This window comes from Orcinus orca, chromosome 2, assembly GCF_937001465.1.
Source record: "Orcinus orca chromosome 2, mOrcOrc1.1, whole genome shotgun sequence".
Classification (NCBI taxonomy): Eukaryota; Metazoa; Chordata; class Mammalia; order Artiodactyla; family Delphinidae; genus Orcinus; species Orcinus orca.
Genome location: NC_064560.1, coordinates 85,962,618 through 85,980,762, shown reverse-complemented (window position 1 = coordinate 85,980,762; position 18,145 = coordinate 85,962,618). Strand labels below are relative to the sequence as shown.

General features: G+C 37.4%; 1 protein-coding gene across 3 annotated transcripts in view; it reads right to left on the bottom strand.

The window, feature by feature from the left end:
• The window catches only part of NPTN (neuroplastin), a 56,233-nt gene that overhangs the window by 31,146 nt on the left and 6,942 nt on the right, over nt 1–18,145 (bottom strand). For 2 of the 3 annotated variants that reach the window (XR_007475800.1, XM_004276280.4), the window contains exon 2: nt 491–838. The exons of the other annotated variant lie outside the window; for it this stretch is intronic. Coding sequence is in view for 1 of the 2 variants with exons in the window: in XM_004276280.4 (XP_004276328.1) it covers nt 491–838 (348 nt within the window). In the remaining variant the exon portion in view is untranslated. The remainder of the gene's footprint in view (nt 1–490; nt 839–18,145) is intronic. 3 annotated transcript variants of the gene reach the window in all.

The window sequence follows — 18,145 nt, the reverse complement described above, 5'->3', positions numbered from 1 at the left end:
AGAAATAAAAATAGAAAGGCACCAAAGGATAAATCAGCAAAAGGATAGCAGAAAACCTACTACAAAATTAAAGTAGAGGGAAAGAAACAATTCAACACTATCCTGGTTTGACTGCCTGGTTTTGTGAGTTTTAAGTGTTTTTTTTTTTTTTTTTCTTGTTGTTAGCCTCCCCAGTTCTCCCTCCCCACCTCTTCCCAATGCAGATGATTTTGGACAATCACAGATTTCCCCAAGTTCTTTGTTCCTGAGGAGAAAGACACAGAGAAGGGTTGGGGGATAAGGGAGGTAAAGAGGACAGCAAAGAAGAAAAATAAAATTTGCCACAAATATTTTCATACACTACAACCAGAAGGATCGTGGGTTTGAAAAAACGAAGACAAGGGGTGGGGTGAGTGATCATACTGGGGAAGAGGGAAAGGAAGCAGAAGGGAAGGGTCATCGGGCCACCTCTAGTGACTACAGTACTACTACTGTAGGGTGCTGGACTCACTCTGAAGGACGCTTATGGTGGCCTGGGCTCGAATCCATGTTATGGAAGGGTTTTGCCTCAAGTCATTCCTCTTGGGGTCGTTGCTGGCCCTGCACTCGTAAGTCCCAGAGTCCTCCAAGGTGAGCCGGGTTATTCTCAGCACACTCACGCCGTTTGACCCGTAGGCGGTGTTTACGGTGACACGGCGCTTCCGAGCACCGTCCCACAGCTGTCTGAAAGACTCTGCCCGGTTGACTTCTGCGTACCACCACTGGATCTCTGGCGTGGGGCTCCCGACCACGTCACAGTACAGCTCAAAGGCGTCCCCAGTGAGCTTAGTTTCTGACATGGGCGACTTGACAAACCCAGCTAGAGGGAGGGGGAGCAGGAATGCAGTGACAGGCCAATCAGAAAAAAAAAAAGAATCAACAGGTGTTAATAGTAATTTAAAGGAAAGAAAAGAAAAGAAAAGAAAAAAGCAAATGAGCTGCAAAGAACAAAAAGGATTCATTTTTAAACTATAAAGAGACAGTAAACAGCATTTCATACAAGCTTTTAGAAGAAGAACCACCCTGGGAAGCTTATGAAGCAAAGGCAGGCTAATTACAAGCTGGGGCAGCCCAGGTGCTGGCCAGGCAGAAGCAAGCCCACTGGAAAGCGTTTTAGCAATGGGCCCAGCCAGTTGGAATGAGAAAGCCTCAGGTCTCGGGGAAATCTCTTTCCTCAGAGCACAAACCATTACCTTTCCAAACTCAGGCAAGTGATGAAAGATAACCGCAAGTGGCAACAGGTTATATGCAAGTCAGGATCTCTCTTTTGGATGGGTGAACACTCCGTTAGAGATGCAATGTCTTTTATGGGTCACAACAAGAAGTGTTAACTGACCTACTGACACCTTCTTTTGGGAGTCAGAGTCCAAATTTCAACTGAAAGGCTAGCAAATTTCTCTCATGCAGGATCCTATCCTGAATTCAGGTTAGACTTTCCCCACATCCTCTTCTTCCCTGGGCCCATGGCAAACAACCCAATTGTCTGTGAAGCAGCCTCTACCTGAATGCAGACCCTCAGGCACAGCAGAGCAAGACAATCTGTACTTCAGAGTAAGAAATACTATGGGGGTCAGCTCAGGAGTAAAACCAACAGTAACAGTAACTCAACTCATTGCCAGTGTCTGGAGGGACTATGCCCTCCATAATCCCATAAATTTATACAACTAGAAAAATCTTCTGAAAAGTCAGTCTTAAAAATAACCATGGGATAAAAACAAAAATAAAAACAAAACAAAACAAAAAAATAACCATGGCATTTGACAGGCTCTCTTCACATAATTTAGTTGCCTGGCTTCTAGAGGCCAGATCAAAAAGAATGAGAACTGTACAATGATGAATTAAACTAAACTCTATGGTGAAGGCTAGGCTTCAACAACATTGCCAGGCACTGCCCAGGAACTAAAAGTTGATGCCTACTTCCAACGGCCCATAATTTGCTTGAGGTTACACTTCCATAAGACAAGGTGGCAATGGCAAAAAGAGAGTGAAAAAAAAATCCAGACTTACTGGAAGAACTTGGAGTGGGGTCCATATCACAGTGCAAGCATACTCTCTCTCACCCATTTACTCCACCACCAAGGGTTCATTCCGCATTTTTACCAATTCAGGCTAAGGTAATTCAGTATCTAAAGTACAGGTGAGAAGCTAAAAGAGGGTACTCTGAGTCACTCTTGGGACCAAGCCAGATCCTCTGCAATGAGCAGAGTGGGGCCAGTATCTACCAACATCAGGTTGAGAATATTTCACAGGAGAGGTATGAATTCAATGGAAGTTTTCCTACAGACCAAAAGCCAAGGATATAATGGGGCTGGCTGAAAATGCAGGTTGCTAAGTGGAAATTTTTCTGTTTATATCCATAGAAGTATTTGCCTTTGGAGATAAACTCTACACCAGGGACCTCAGAACCCTAAGGGAGGTACTACACTTACTCAAGTAGAAGTCAAGAACTCCAAATTCATACTAGTCTTTCAATTCATAAAAGATTCAGAGTCTGGGAAGGACAGGAAACAGTACTTAACAGCCTTAGATTAACTGTTCTGCCTTCAAATGCTACTCTAAACTACCTTTTGAGATGCCATGTCAGTTCCTTGAAAGGAACTAGCTATGAGAGGCCCCAAGAAGCTAAAAAGATATCATTCTCAGATGCAGGGGAAGTTTCAGAATTCCAGCAGGGAGACACCAAGCCCCTGCAAGAAAAGCTGAGCTCACTTCCAGATAAAGGGGTACCCAAGAAGCTATGTTTTAGTCTTACAAACTGCCACCTGCCCACCTGTCAAAGTCAATGCCAACTAATATACAGAGAGAAGGAAGCTGGTTTTGTTCATTTTACTACTGGTTCAATCACTAAAGAAAACTGGTTATCAGTAAATCCCTAGAGAGCAGTAAAAAGTATTACTCTGTTTTAATCATATTCTTGATCATTAAGTGGAAATCACAAATGCTTATTCTCACATTCTCTGTGAACTGGGGGAGTTTATGTCCTCTCGAATGCTGTGATTATGTGCTTGATTATGCTCTAGAAATATGCTGCTAGTGGATCTGTTCTGTATTTTTTCTCCCTTCTTCTGAATTGCACTTCAAAACAAGCTTAGATTTAAGCCTGTTCATCCAATATACTAACCACGCTAACATAAAAGGAATGCCTGCAAGTATGTCCAGAAACACCAAGAACCCATCCAATTCCAATATAATCACAAATCCCAACGCACCAAAATTCAAAGGTAGCCGAGAAACAGTCTGAACACAATTCCCCACTGCAGAGAACCAAGAAAGTCACTCAAACTGACACTGCAACCCCTGGACAAGACACTCCTAAGGAAGAAGGAATGCTGATCTGATTTAGTTCAGTTTTCTACTTGCATACAGGACAAGAGGACCAAGTTGAAAATGTCCTTTGAATTAGTAAATTATATGATATATATTTACGCAAACTCACCTAAAAACAAAAGTAAAAATCCCTTAAACACTAACAGACATCTATCTGTGCTCTCTTTGACAGCTATTACTAGTATTACTTATCATTAGACATGTATATCAACAGGTAACATTTTCTAAGTATGTGTTATGTGTTAGACGATGTACTAATAAGCACTTTTACATGATCTCATTTAATCCTCACAACATGACATAGGTGCCATTATAATCCCCTTCAAGATGTGGAAACTAAGGCCCAAAAAAGTTGAGTACTTTTCCCACAGTTATAAGCTAATAGTGAAAGAGTCTGGACTGGAATCCAGGTGTGTCCAAAGCCAAAGCATGGTCTCCTAACACTTTCCACAACTGCAGTCAATGCGCCTCACTGGGCCAGGAAAGTTTTTTGTAGTTAAAGTTACAGATATTTTTGTCACCACTTAAATGTAATTAATTAATTAATAATTTCTGGCTATGAAAAGTCAGGACCCCTCCATCTGAATGTGCAGCACACTACAATCACTAACTCCTTAAAATTATAATTCTATTAAAGAATGGAGATAGGGCTTCCCTGGTGGCGCAGTGGTTGAGAGTCCGCCTGCCGATGCAGGGGACGCGGGTTCGTGCCCCGGTCCGGGAAGATCCCACATGCCACGGAGCGGCTGGGCCTGTGAGCCATGGCCGCTGAGCCTGCGCATCCGGAGCCTGTGCTCCGCAATGGGAGAGGCCACAACAGTGAGAGGCCCGCGTACCACAAAAAAAATAAAAAATAAAAAAAATAAAAAAAAAAAAAAGAATGGAGATAGAACTGCACAGAATCAAAGAGGTCCTAAAGCAATTCTGTTTGTGTGTGCGTGCGTGCGTGTGTGTGTGTGTGTGTGTGTGTGTGTGTGTGTGTGTGTTGGGGAAGGGGGAGAGAAGAGTGAGAAAACAAAAGATGGTTCAGAAGCAAGACTTCCCCATAGTGCTGATGATTCCACCACTCTTCTCTTGAAAAGCCTGGCTTCATAGGAAAGAGTTTAAAAAAGACATTACAGACAATTCTCTGGTGGTGTGGTCAGTGGCCAAATTAATAAAGGGCAGCACCTGAAATTTTTATAAAACTTAACAGTTTAACACACATTCAATCTGTTGTTAAAAAGAACTAAGATCCTTCTTGTGGTAAATTTAGTAAGCCTATCGAGAAACAGCCTATCAATAACACTTTCTTAAAATTAAATATACTTCCAGACAATGGAATATTATTCAGTGCTAAAAAGAAATGGGCTATTAAGCCAGGGAAAGACATGGAGGAACCTTAAATGCACAAAGCAAATCTAAAAAAGGCTACATACTATATGATTCCAACTATATGACATTCTGGGAAAGGCAAACTATGGAAATGGCAAAAAGATCACTGGTTGCCAGGGGCTAAGGGGGAGGTGGGATGAATAGGTGGACCTCAAAGAATGTTTAGGGCAGTGAAACTATTCTCTAGTAATAATGGTGGATATATGGCATTATACATTTGTCAAAACCTGTAGAAGGTACAACACCAAGAATGAGCTCTAACGTAAACTACGGACTTTGGGTGATAATGATGTGTCAACGTAGGTTCATCAATTGTATCTAATGTACCACTCTGGTAGGGATGGTATTAGTGGCGGAGGCTGTAAGTGTGCGTGTGGGCAGGGGATATGTGGGAACTCTACTTTCTGCTCAATTTTGCTATAAACCTAAAAGCACTCTAAAAAATAAAGTCTATTTAAAAAATTAAATATACTAACTGAAAATACTTATAACTATGTACACAGATTTATTTGCCCTTGGGATTGAGTGTATCTGACTGCAGATAATTTTTTTTTTTTTTGCAGTATGTGGGCCTCTCACTGTTGTGGCCTCTCCCGTTGCGGAGCACAGGCTCTGCATGCACAGGCTCAGAGGCCATGGCTCACGGGCCCAGCCGCTCCGTGGCATGTGGGATCTTCCCAGACCGGGGCACGAACCCGTGTCCCCTGCATCGGCAGGCGGACTCTCAACCACTGTGCCACCAGCGAAGCCCTAAAATTTTTAATGATACATAAGTGCACAACTACCTTTGAGCAATGAGAATTCAGTTTTGCCCAGACAAGCTAAGTAACATCCACCTATGTTGTGTTTCTGATGCAAGCACAGAAAACACAGGGCTCTTTTCTAGCCTATAAATCGTCTTAAACCTTGAGATCACCCTGATCTCCACTAGGCTATCTTTATTAATGCCCTCCTAACTCCACTGAACAGAAATCTCCCAGCTTAAGGAAAAGAATCTTACCCAGTACAGGAGGAAGTTTCATATGTGTTCATCACATTAAGTACTCGAGGGCAGATATTACATTTATGGGTAAAGTAACCACATAATTTATCATCAAAACGAGAACACTTTTAAGAAGGAAAGGGATGTTATGAATAATTTTGTTGCAATAGGCACAAACAGAATTATGATCACCCTACTTCGGGAAACCTGGAGGTTGTGCTGTGTAAGATCAAGCAATTAGAGTGGAGTTATCCCAGAGTAAAACTCTAGGTCAATTAACTTCCAGTTCTAAACACAGTATATTTGTGATTTACAAACTTTTCCCAAAAACTTTAAGCAATAATTTTCTAAGAACCCCTTTGATTGTTAAATAGCTATGCCTCAAATTTAAATGTATCTAGTCCTACAAAAGCACCTCCAAATTCCTTAGTTTTTTTTTTTTTCCTCTATCAAAACTGATAAATCCTCAACTCCATTCTCCAACCATTATTTGGTAGCTATGCCACCCGTGGTTCAGATAATTTTCCCATTAACCAGAATCTCTTGCCTTACTGTAAAGTATGCAGTATATAATCAAACCCTACTGCCTTGATTTCAAAAGACAGTATACGAAGATCAATGAACCCTAGTATTTGAAAAAGGTAGCTCTATACTTACTAGTCTGAAAGTATTATCATATCTAGCAAAATTATAAACCCTGCTACAGAATAGGCCAAGATTGACTCTCTAGAATGTGTTATCAGGTACTCTCTGATAGTGTTTCAAAAATGAATGCCAAACTGCATGGTAATAAAATGCTAGACATATCAATTTAAATTGTGACTTTAAAAAAAGCATAAGAATGTGTAGAGCGTCTTCCCTGGTGGAGCAGTGTTTAAGAATCCTCCTGCCAATGCAGGGGACACAGGTTCGAGCCCTGGTCCGGGAAGATGCAACATGACACAGAGCAACTAAGCCTGTGTGCCACAACTACTGAGCCCGCAAGCCTAGAGCCCATGCTCCACAAGAGAAGCCCGCGCACCACAACGAAGACCCAACGCAGCAATAAATAAATAAATAAATTTTTTTAATGAAATATTGTATAGAAATCGTTCCACTTAATAACATGGGTTATATGTAACACTCTATATAATATTTATATTAAAATATGAAACCTCAGTTCCCTTGTGTGTATAATTAGAAGATTGGAACAGATGATTTCTAAGGTCCTTTCTGCTCTAATATTCTGTAAATCTACATATTATAAATGCTCAATTAATTGAAATACAGTATTCTATAAATCCATGAAGATGCATGAGGCAATAATGTGTTTGTGAGAAAGAGTATATTTTAACAAATTATAAATCATCTAGAAACCAGGATATGTCTCTAATTTTGTATCCCCACAATTCCTTGCTATACATATTATACTCAATAATATTTGTTAAAAGAATGCTGAGAAACACAATTCTCATTAACCAAAGATTAAGCTTAAAACCCTTTCATTAAATTTCATCCTATTAACAACTTAAAATGTACTAGTAATTATGAGTACTTTAATGAACAGTATAATAAAACCATCTTTCTTTGACTAGGGGAGTTTTTCATATCAGAGCCATCTTTCTGAATATCAAGAGAATCATAAATTCTAGGAGACCAGGCTATGGCATATTTGAATTTACCAGAGATTTCGTAGAAGTTACTTTTTATTAAAAAAAAAAAATCAAATCCCTAATGTCAGTTTGTTTTCTTGCTATGCATCCATTAATAATAATAGGCAAAGAAATAAAAATTGAGTGGAAAACAGATTTCTAATTTGAAATTTTAGTTTACAGTTAGAATGCAACTTTCCCATTCTTTTTCAAATTAGGTAATGATGCTACCCATCATCAATTCTAAAAAAGAGGGAAGTTCAGATTCCCTGTAAACCTCCTAGAATCAAAAACATACAGCCTAGAAATCTCTTTCTTTGAAAAGATAACCTTTAAGAAAAACATCTGTGGGGAAGGCGCAGGGAGTAGGACATTTTCTAACTGTTATTATTTTTTTTTTAAAGAACATTCCAAAAAGATTACTGAACGCATAACTGAACGTCTCTGAAACCAAATTATTATAACAGCAGCTAAGCTTTATTGATCATTCATATATGTCAGGCATAGTGCAAAGTATATTATATAATTTAATTCACTACCCCTTAAGGTTGTACTGTCACTCTACAGATGTGCAGAGGCAGGATGCACACCCTGGCAGTTATAATTCCAGAGCTCAAATACTACCTCACTAATAACAATGTTTTGTTTACTATGGACAATTAGAACTATCTTACATACATTATTTAATTCAAAAACATTTTATCTCAGAATGACTGTCACACAGCATGTTCTATTATACTTCTTTCTCATCACCGTTACCAGTTCAGGCTTTTATCACTACACCACCATCCCCAATTATCTAACTTACCTCTATGGAACTTCTGTGTGGGCCTGTGAGTTTAAAAAGTATTTGACATTACTAACTGTGACTTACTGTTTTAAGCTGGCATTCCTTACTAGTAAACTGGAACTTAATAGTAGATCTCCAGTTCTTACTGGCAGATCTTCAAGGTGGTTGCTACCCCTAAGATTTTCTTCCCACCAAGCGATGAAACGTAATAGTACTTTCAATCCTTTTCCAAGCAGGGTCTCAACAGCACACCTCTGTTTTCTCCTATCGAGTGCATATTCCTGGATTTCAAAACTCAGGACACATGACAGGTAGCTCTTTCTCACAAAGAAGCTGACAAACGTTGCAATAAAAATTAGTTTACCAAGTCCATTTTGCATAGGATATTATCTTTGTGCTATCTGATAGATTCTGCCTTAAAGGGATCATCTTTCTTTTGGTCTTATTTTCAACCGTGGACACATGTATTAGTATAAATATTTTAATCATCTACCTTGCAAAGTATCCACAAGACCTTTTTCAAGCAGATATCAAGACTGCCCAAGTGGACTGTGAACCAAAAACATCCTTGTGCAAAAACTTCAGAAGTAGGTCTACAAAGGGGTCATTCATTTCATTAATTTTAAAACCCTGCTCCTTAGGCCCTAAGGATTCTTTGGAACAATTAGAGGATTCCCTCTCCCCCAAACAGCTCTACATCTATCTAATTAACAAATTAAGATTTGACTTATTTTTTAAATAAAAAAAAAAACTTTCTACTGCTATAGGTTGAAAGTTCCTAAATCTAATTCTTGCCCCAATCTAACACTTAGATATACCACGGTCCAAAGAGGCTGTAATGTAGTTTCGAACCCTCACCAGAATTCAAAATTCCTGATTCCTGTTCACTAATGTTCCATCTACTAAAATCTGTTCCTTCCTCAATTCCTCAGGAAATCCCAATATTCAGTCAACAATCTAAATCTATTCTCTTCTTTCATAATTACTTCTCATTTGTACTCTTATCTTGTTTCGGGTCTTCATTATCTCATAATTCCACAATTAGGTAGTACCTCCACCTCCACGATGAGGTGGAGGATCAGGTTATATTACTTACCTACTGCCCCAAACACCAGCAAAAATTATTGCTGCTTCTCTTGAAAAGGGATAGCAAAATTGTATACAGAATGCTTCTATTAAAAATTAGTGGAGTGGTCCCAGGAATTATTTACATGGCTAAATAGTAAATGTATAAACATTTAAGATTTCCACCAAAAAAATACGACTGAGGATAAAAATACAGCAATATATTGTTCTTTTTCCATGTAATGAAGCTTTTCCCTGTTTGGAATGAGAAAGGTCCTCTCAGTGTGCCAATTTCTATATCAAGAATTCAGTCATCAACATAATTCCCTTCAGTGACAGTAACAACAGATGTATCCTAGAGGCTCCATACACTTATATAAATGAAAATATCTGTCACTCCAATTACTATACTCAAAAAATGAAGGCTATAAATATCACAATGAATTATAACATAATTAATACTACTAGAGCATTACAGCCTGTTAATGACATATCTACAAAGAACAAGCTTTGAAAAGATACACAACTACTGACAGTGCTTATTCCTGAGGAGTGGGAATCGAGGGGTAAAAGGGGGAACGCTAATATTTTACTTAAAACACCTAAGTATAATCTGAAATTATCATGTTAAGCAAGTCCTTTCCTAATTTTTTAAAATCCAATAACTTTCCTTCTTTTTCAAAATTTTAAATTAAATAATTCCATGTCAAAATGTTGTTTAATCACTATCCAAGGTAGGAAGAGTCATGCCCTCTGCCTGCTAATATTGCCTCCTGTAGTTAGCTATACTTATTCTTTTAAAGTTCAACCTGATGAAAACTTCATTAAACTCTAGGCAGAGATAGCTGACAAGCTTATATATCTGGTTACCTCAGGCTCACCTGGTACTACCGGGCCTGTCAAGTTTTTCCAATGGTGTATTTTGAGAGTTTAAGACTCGATACAATTCTTGAGCTTTTTCAGTAACAAACGGATAGTGTTGCAGAATGGTAAGGTGACACTCTTCAGACACTACTATAAACACATTCCACTCAAATTCTTTCCCGTTCTGACTTTAAATAGCTGGTAAAATATACATACCTGTTACTGAAATACAAATGCCAACAAGCTCGTACTTCTGGCTATTTCTGAGCAGTTTTCACTATAGCTTAATGCTGTTCCTAGAGTTAAGAACTACTACTCTGTATACTCTAATGGGTTTTTTTTTTCTTTAATGCTTATCAAAGTTTGCCCTTTCATCCTACAGCTGTAAAATCTGATTTCCCCTAACACTATCCCCACCCTATAAGTGAATTTTAATGTCTACCTGCCATGGAGTAGCAAATTATATGCTCCATGGGCATACATTTCAGAATGTTTCATGTGCACTCCACAGTAAGAGGTAGCCTTGCAGGGTTACCTCTAAAGCACTAAAATTTACCAGCCCACACCAAGTACCTCACAGTTCACAATCAATATTCATTACTAGCTGCCTGCCTGGAATTCTTTCTGCCTTGATGTCCTCAGTTCCTTCAGGAATTAACTTCCTTTGTAACTAGGCCTTGAAGGCTAGCTAAGCTGTTTCTGAGAAATATGGACATTATGACCCTGTGGGGATTAAAGAATTTAAAAAGCATGTTAGAAAAATCTCCATATAAAGAAAACCATTAAACAGCTACTAGGAAAAGCAAAAATACCCAGAAGTCACAATATGCAAACACATGAGCTCAAAAATATCAATCAATTAAGCTAAATTTTGTCTATTAGAAGTATAATAGAATTTGCTACCTCTCTGCCCCTCAAAAGGATTCAAATAAAACAGGACAAAGAATTTAAAAGTGCCAAATGTTTATCTAGAAACAACTGAAGATACCAGAAAGGACAGGACCAAGTAGATATGGGTAAGAAGACACTAAAGTTGAGATAGGAGAAACTGGGGGTGGGGGTTAGACCTTACAAAAATAATATATACATTATCACTAAAACATAGGGCTCAAAATCATATTGTAGAGGAAAACAAAGATGAACAACAGAATCTGAGGATAGGAACAAAGAAATAAAGCACAGGTATTGCTTTAACCATTTAGATCAATTGTGTTAATTACTAAAGAAAAATGAAAGTTAAAAAAACAGTTTCTGCTGCTAAAGTATGAAAACAAGATGTACAACAAGATGTATATGCCTCTAAAACATTTTACACGAACCAAGAAAATGTAAAGCTTTCAAAACATTCACTGGGCAATTGAAAGAAAATCATACACCAGAGTTTCCTAGTAAAAATCATGTTGCTAAATTTCTAACTCAAGTAACAACTATAAAAATATGTCACTTCTATAGCATAATCTAATTTTGAAGGTGCAATAAAGTACTGCAGTACTAGCAAAATTACCTGCTCCAACGTTACTTCAAAAATAAATAGGGCTTCCCTGGTGGCGCAGTGGTTGAGGGTCCGCCTGCAGATGCAGGGGACGCGGGTTCGTGCCCCGGTCCGGGAAGATCCCACATGCCACGGAGTGGCTGGGCCCATGAGCCATGGCCGCTGAGCCTGTGCGTCCAGAGCCTGTGCTCCACAACGGGAGAGGCCACAACAGTGAGAGGCCCGCGTACCGCAAAAAAAAAAAATAATAAAATAAAATAAATAAATAAATATGCTAAATAAAGATCATTGCTCTGCTAAGATTGAAAGCTAACCTCAAAGACTAAGGAGGCTATTCTACTGAAATAGTTTGGAATCCGTAAGTTTAGTGTTACAAGCGTCAGGCTCCAAATAGCTTAAAATGATCAGGCTCCAAATACCTTAAGTGGTAGGTAGGTTGTGTGTTAACCTAAAAATTTCATTTTAATTACTTCCTTGTTTCTGTTAAAATTAAGAAGCAACTAATATCCCCCATATTAGAGATTTCAAATTTCATAACCATTTCACTATGAAGCATAGCTAGCTTTCAAACAGATTAAAAAGTAAATCAAGATAACTGAAAGGATATTAGTGAAGAGAGAAAATCTTATCAAACATGCATCTTGTGTCAGCTATCATGCTAGTTCATTTATGCATGCAATCTCATTCTAACCTGTGAAGGTGTGTATTATTCCAAATAAACAGATGAGGAAACAGAGTAAGAGGCTTGGCAAAAATCAAGACTCCAATCCAATCTCTTAGGCTTCAAAATCCATATCATAGTTCTTTGGTGAAGAGGACACAAAATGCGGGCCCACTGACAGTTTTATTTGACCAGCACAGTATTTTTAAAAGCCCAGCTTTCAGTGTTTTCAGTCAAAGCATGCATTATATTCTCCACTTTAGCAAAAGGTACTTGCCTAGCTCCTATGGTAAACGAGTTTGCAATCCCTGCTTTAATGCATGTCAACAAAAAGAATAAAAACAAGTGAACAGCTGCTCTCCTTGCCTGTCCGTTCCTAGAAGAGGTGTGGCTTTGACCAGGGGTTGTGCCGGGAACTAGGTGCTATAATCCTTTATCAGAGGATACTTACAAGTGCAGACACAAAATGGAGATATTCTCAACAGGTGCTGCTCTGACTTTTATGGAGCATTCTGAAAATTTGTGGGTATATTTTTGGTTAACACAATGATTGGGATAGCATTACCAGCCTTTAGTGGGCTGGGACCAGGGATCTTCAATATCCCACAAAGTAGGAAAAGTCTTGCACAACAAAGAATTGTTCCTCTTCCTACACAACTTTCAAATGACATTCAAGTTGAAAACCTGGTCTGAGCCTAGAACATAGCTCTGTTTTAAATACACCACAAAGTACTCTTGCATGGTTTTAATCATCATTCAACTTTCCAGGAATGCAGTTACTGTGTAAAGTGAGGAGAGATTGTACTTTTGCTTCATTTGGAACTTTACCAAGAGTTGTTCACCTTTTCAGAAAATCACATTATCAACAGCAATGTCACCTGTGATATCTGAGTCACTAGTACAGCACAAGTCTGCACTTGTAACTGTCACATTCCTGGTTTTTCTACATATGGATAAAAACAGCAGACTACTTCATTGTCTTCCTGTGTAGTCATGCCTGAGCATTTAGACTGACCTACTGAATAAACATTTTACCGAGTTATTTTCTCCTTTATATTACATTCAAGGGATTATATATATATATTTTTCTTAATAGTGTGCATGTAGGTTAAAACACCTATGAATTTCACTTCAGGACAGCAAAGGCGAGTTACAAAAATGTGTTAATAGAGGATACAAGAAAGATACCTGACATTGCTTTCTGTCACATACCTGGGGGAGGGAAAGGAGGAGGATGAAGGGTAACATGGTGTCCCTGTAACTAGGTTTAACTTGAGAACAGTACTGGGAGGTACGTAACAAAGATTACAAAAAAAGTCAATACTGACCTTCCCTAGTAGAGGGAGATAATTCAGTGAAAAGGCTAGTCTGGTAACAACCATCTAAAATGCACGTTATGATATGATATAGTCATAAAAACCAACCCTGAAATAATCTGGCCCTTCTCACTAGAACTTTATTTTCCTCTTCACTTTCCTATGAACTACCAGAGTTGTAGTTAACCCATTAAAAGTAAACACTTTTTAAGTACCAGGCCCTATAATTCAAAGCTATACATACATGCCACTCTACAGTAAAGCAGTTTATAAAGCACTTTCCATACATTATCATCTAATCTCATAAAAACCCAACAGATTAAGTATTATACTAATTTAAAAAATAGAAACCACAGGAAGTGAAATAGAAACAGAATTCAAGGCTACTGCCAAATCCAGCGCTCTTTCCATGCAACTACATTGCCCCACAAAACGACCTTTTGAACATAGTTTTTATTTACATTTTACATTTACAAGGGTGACAGACTGTATCAATTTACTTATCCAGTACTATTGTCTTCAACTCAGTTTAGGCATCAAAGTTAAACTATACTAATTTTCTAGTTTCATAAAAACCATGAGTTATTTTTAATACTTCTTAAAACTGCCTTAAATATATTTCAAATAAGTATGTTTAAGTATAGTTATGATTATGCTTTATGTTACTTAATATCATTCACCCTGGGGCCTATCACACTGTTCAATTCTTATTATTCTTATAGCCACCTCACCCCAGTCCACACCAAAAGAAAAGAAGGTAGATCTCTTATACTGAATGACTGACACAGTGACATACCTCTGATCAAAGACCTTACAATAAATCTCATGAAACCATGATTTTTTCTTAGTACTGAAATTTAACAATAAAGAAATTACATCCCTCATTCACTTACCCTGACTCTCTAAATCGGGTGTTTATAATTAAGCAAGTTAAAATTATTCTGAACCCACTAGGAAGAAAAGGGTGTGGTCAGTCACATCTTCATTCATTCCTTTTCTTCTTTCAAGACAAAAATGCAAATATGTTCCAAGCCCCTAAGCAAAAACTGAAAAAGGACAATCCTTGAACCAATAGCCCCAGAAACATCTCTATCATATACCCTCAGACAATAGTGCCCTAAATTTTAAAATATTTTAGGTAAGGAGAGAAAAGGGGAATTGCTAAAAAACAAAACAAAACAAAACAAAAAGCCTGAGGCCCTCTCCTCACACCCTTCTTGAAAATAGCTTTAATTTTTAGAGAATAAATGAAAAACTTACTCTGTCAAATGTAAGGTAGCAGAATTGAAGGGAAAAAACCATATAGAAATGTGATGTAACCAGAATAAAATAATACTACCCTAAACTACACTTACTCATACAAAATTTTCAATGTAACATGATTTTGCTCATATTAAATCTACTTTTTAAAGGTTTCTTTTAATACACAAAAACTAACCAAATTACAAGACTCTTGGTTAAGTTCTAAACGGAAGGTCAAAACAGCAAAAAAGACATTCTTCTAGGATCACCAGATGTACGAAATAAAAATTCTTCGTTGTTTATCTGAAATTCAAATATATATGGGTGTCCTGCATTTTACCTAGCAACCCTACAGTCTTCGAGCTAATTAAAGTGAGCTCCCGTCTCTACCAAAGCACTGCAGCACCAGCTCCACTCATAAAACAGGCTGGGGCTTTTGTCACAGCAGTATTTTGACTGAGAAGCCTTAAGAGTGAGTCTGGAAGTGCTCATTTCCTGATGATAAGCCTTTCTTAATAGCTAAAATTTACCACACAAAAGAAAAGTCTAATTTCTTAAAGCCAAAGGTTAAACTTTTACTAGTTTCCATCCAGTCTAGTGAATGAACTCTTACAAAGCTTATGCTTCTGTGTGTGAAACAGAGATTGGAAAAATTTCAGTGTAGATTTTTGATAACTAAACAAAAAAGCTGTTTATGAAGGTTACAATAAACAGAATCCTGTTTAAAGTATTATAGGCAGGTCTTAAAAGCTACTTTAATGGATTCCAAAGTTAATCTACCATTTTTCTTGAATTCATAATCATAGAAATTTAGAGTTAGAAACAAACTAATTTCTGACCCTTAAAAACTTCTGGAAAGGGAATGCCCTGGCAGTCCAGTGGTTAGGACTCTGCGCTTTCACTGCTGAAGGCCTGGGTTCAATCCCTGGTCAGGGAACTAAGATCCGCAAGCTGAGTGGCATAGCCAAAAAAAAAAAAAAAAAAAAAACTTCTGGAAAGCCCATCACATTTCCTATTCATTCCCATAAAGGTTTTTTCCTCCTCTTGAACTCCTAAATGAGTAATAGATACAACAGAAAGAGATATTCTCTTGTTTTATGAAGTCCCTGTCAACCAGCTCTTTGCCCTACTTATAATGGCTCTAACTATGAGTGACTGCAAATAACTCTATTCTTCTGCTAGTTTCATTTAAATCACCTTTTTAATACTATACCTATGCTTTTCTTCCCAGTGGTCTAGGCCACTGCTCTTTGATACAGCCCATCCATCTTTGGAGACTGCCTAATTCCCTTACTTCATTTACACTGCTACCTTGAAGGTATTAATAGATAATCACATCCCCCTAGTGCTCCCTTTTCCTAATTTTAGCTCCTTCAGGCTTTTCTCCTAAGTCTCATGCTACCATCAATGTAGAACTATCTGCATCTTTTCCTAAATGTGGTTGGAAAGTGTTCGTCATTACTTGGAGTTCAATCCTAGTAAGAAAATAGAAACCATAATTTTGATATGTGATCACTATCTTCTTTGTCTAAGGGTAATTCAATGACAGTTCACTGCAAGTTATTTGAAACCTCTTTATACTTTCTCTTTTCCAGCTTCCTGGTTTGCATTAAGGCCATTTATTTCATCTTCCTTGATGAATTATTTGAGATTAAGCATAAATGATATTAATTTCCATGCTGGAGCTGCTTAGCTATTTTTTCCAGGTGCTCCACAATGGTTTCCAACCTGTTAAACTTGTATAATCACAAAAAATCCTAAATTAAATTTAACGTATTCATTCAATCTATAGATTGAAAATTATTTCACAGATAGTTGCCAACACAGTACAGGACATCTTGCCTTTGTTTCCTTCAAGAAGCAATGTCTAAAAATAAGAAAATAAAGTTGCTACTCTAGGATCTTAAACAGGAAAGGCAACTGACTCTTCAGTGATGGTTCTGCTTTCCATCTCTTCCCTTGGCCAGTGTTCAAGTCATTCTGTACTCACCAGAAATGTGTAAGCATTCAGCTCAGAATAAACTGTAGTGCTCCCAGTCCTGTACTCAAGCAATAACTCAAAGGTAGGGCCAGGGAATAATGACTATAAGTGCTAATTTAAAAGAAAGGACAACTAAACATACTGGGAAACTTGTGCTTTGCTTATGATATTCAAATTATTGTAGCTTTCCCTTTTTCTGAAATTCAAATGGAGAGGGGGAACCAATATTATATAAGTAATGGGTAACATATTAATTAAACAATGCTATATTTTCTTTACTAAGGATGACTAATAGCAGTACATGCTGATATTACTGATAAATGCCTCGTGAAAGTCCTTATGTTTACAAAAATCATCATATTGCTTCAGACTACATAGTATATAAAAATAAAACAAAACTACTCCATACTTGAAAATGCTGTTTTTCAAACATGAGTTTCATAGCCTGTTAATGAATTATGAAATCAATTTAGAAGGTCACAATGGTTTCCTTCAAATACGTTACAGAGTAAGGAAAGGTATTATTTCACAAAACGTTACATATTTCTGCATATACTTAGTCACAAATAAAGTCTATTTCTTTATCTGGGTCAAGACAAAAGTTTGAAAGCCTTTTGCTAAAGGGCTTTTATATTTTTAAAGTCATTACAACATAATTACATATGAACCAAATTATTTCTATTTTACTAATGTAAGTTAATCCCTAACTAACTACATTTCAGCACCTAGAAAATTTTAGTTTGCAATGTTAATTTTTCAGGTTATTTTTAAATTAATAAGCAGCAAGGATGTGGCTAATAACTGTTGACACATGATGGTTATATGGGAGTTTATTACATTATTCATTCTACTTTCGTATGTTTGAAATTCTAACAAAATGTAAAAAGGAAAAAATAGGAAATGGACCTACCCAATAAGGTAGTATAACGAATAAATTTATAAGCTGAGACTTTGACACTCTGTTTCTAAGGAATATCAATCTACAAACTTGCTCAGATTTAATTCAGGTAACGCTTGGGTTGCCCTGTTCAACTATAATGGACAGGTTTAAAGGTCTTTAACAAATGCATAGGGACAGGAGAAATTAATTCATAAACAGAAAGCAAAACTTCTCAAAGGATAACATAAAAATACAATTAGTTAAGTGCGCTTCACTGCCTCTTCAACAGTCAACTACTTTTCAACCAACAAAGAGAACACAAAATATCTACCTACCTGGCAGTGATTTTCATTTCTTAATTGTTTAATTCACACTGGCAATTTTCCTAGCAAGCTTAATATGCTATCTCTATAACAGACACCATTCTGCCTTCTTTGAAACATGAAGTACAAGTGTTGTCTGAAGTAAGTTTACAGGCAGTTGGATTTCAAAACAGTGCATGGCCTCAAAGTCAATTTTCCT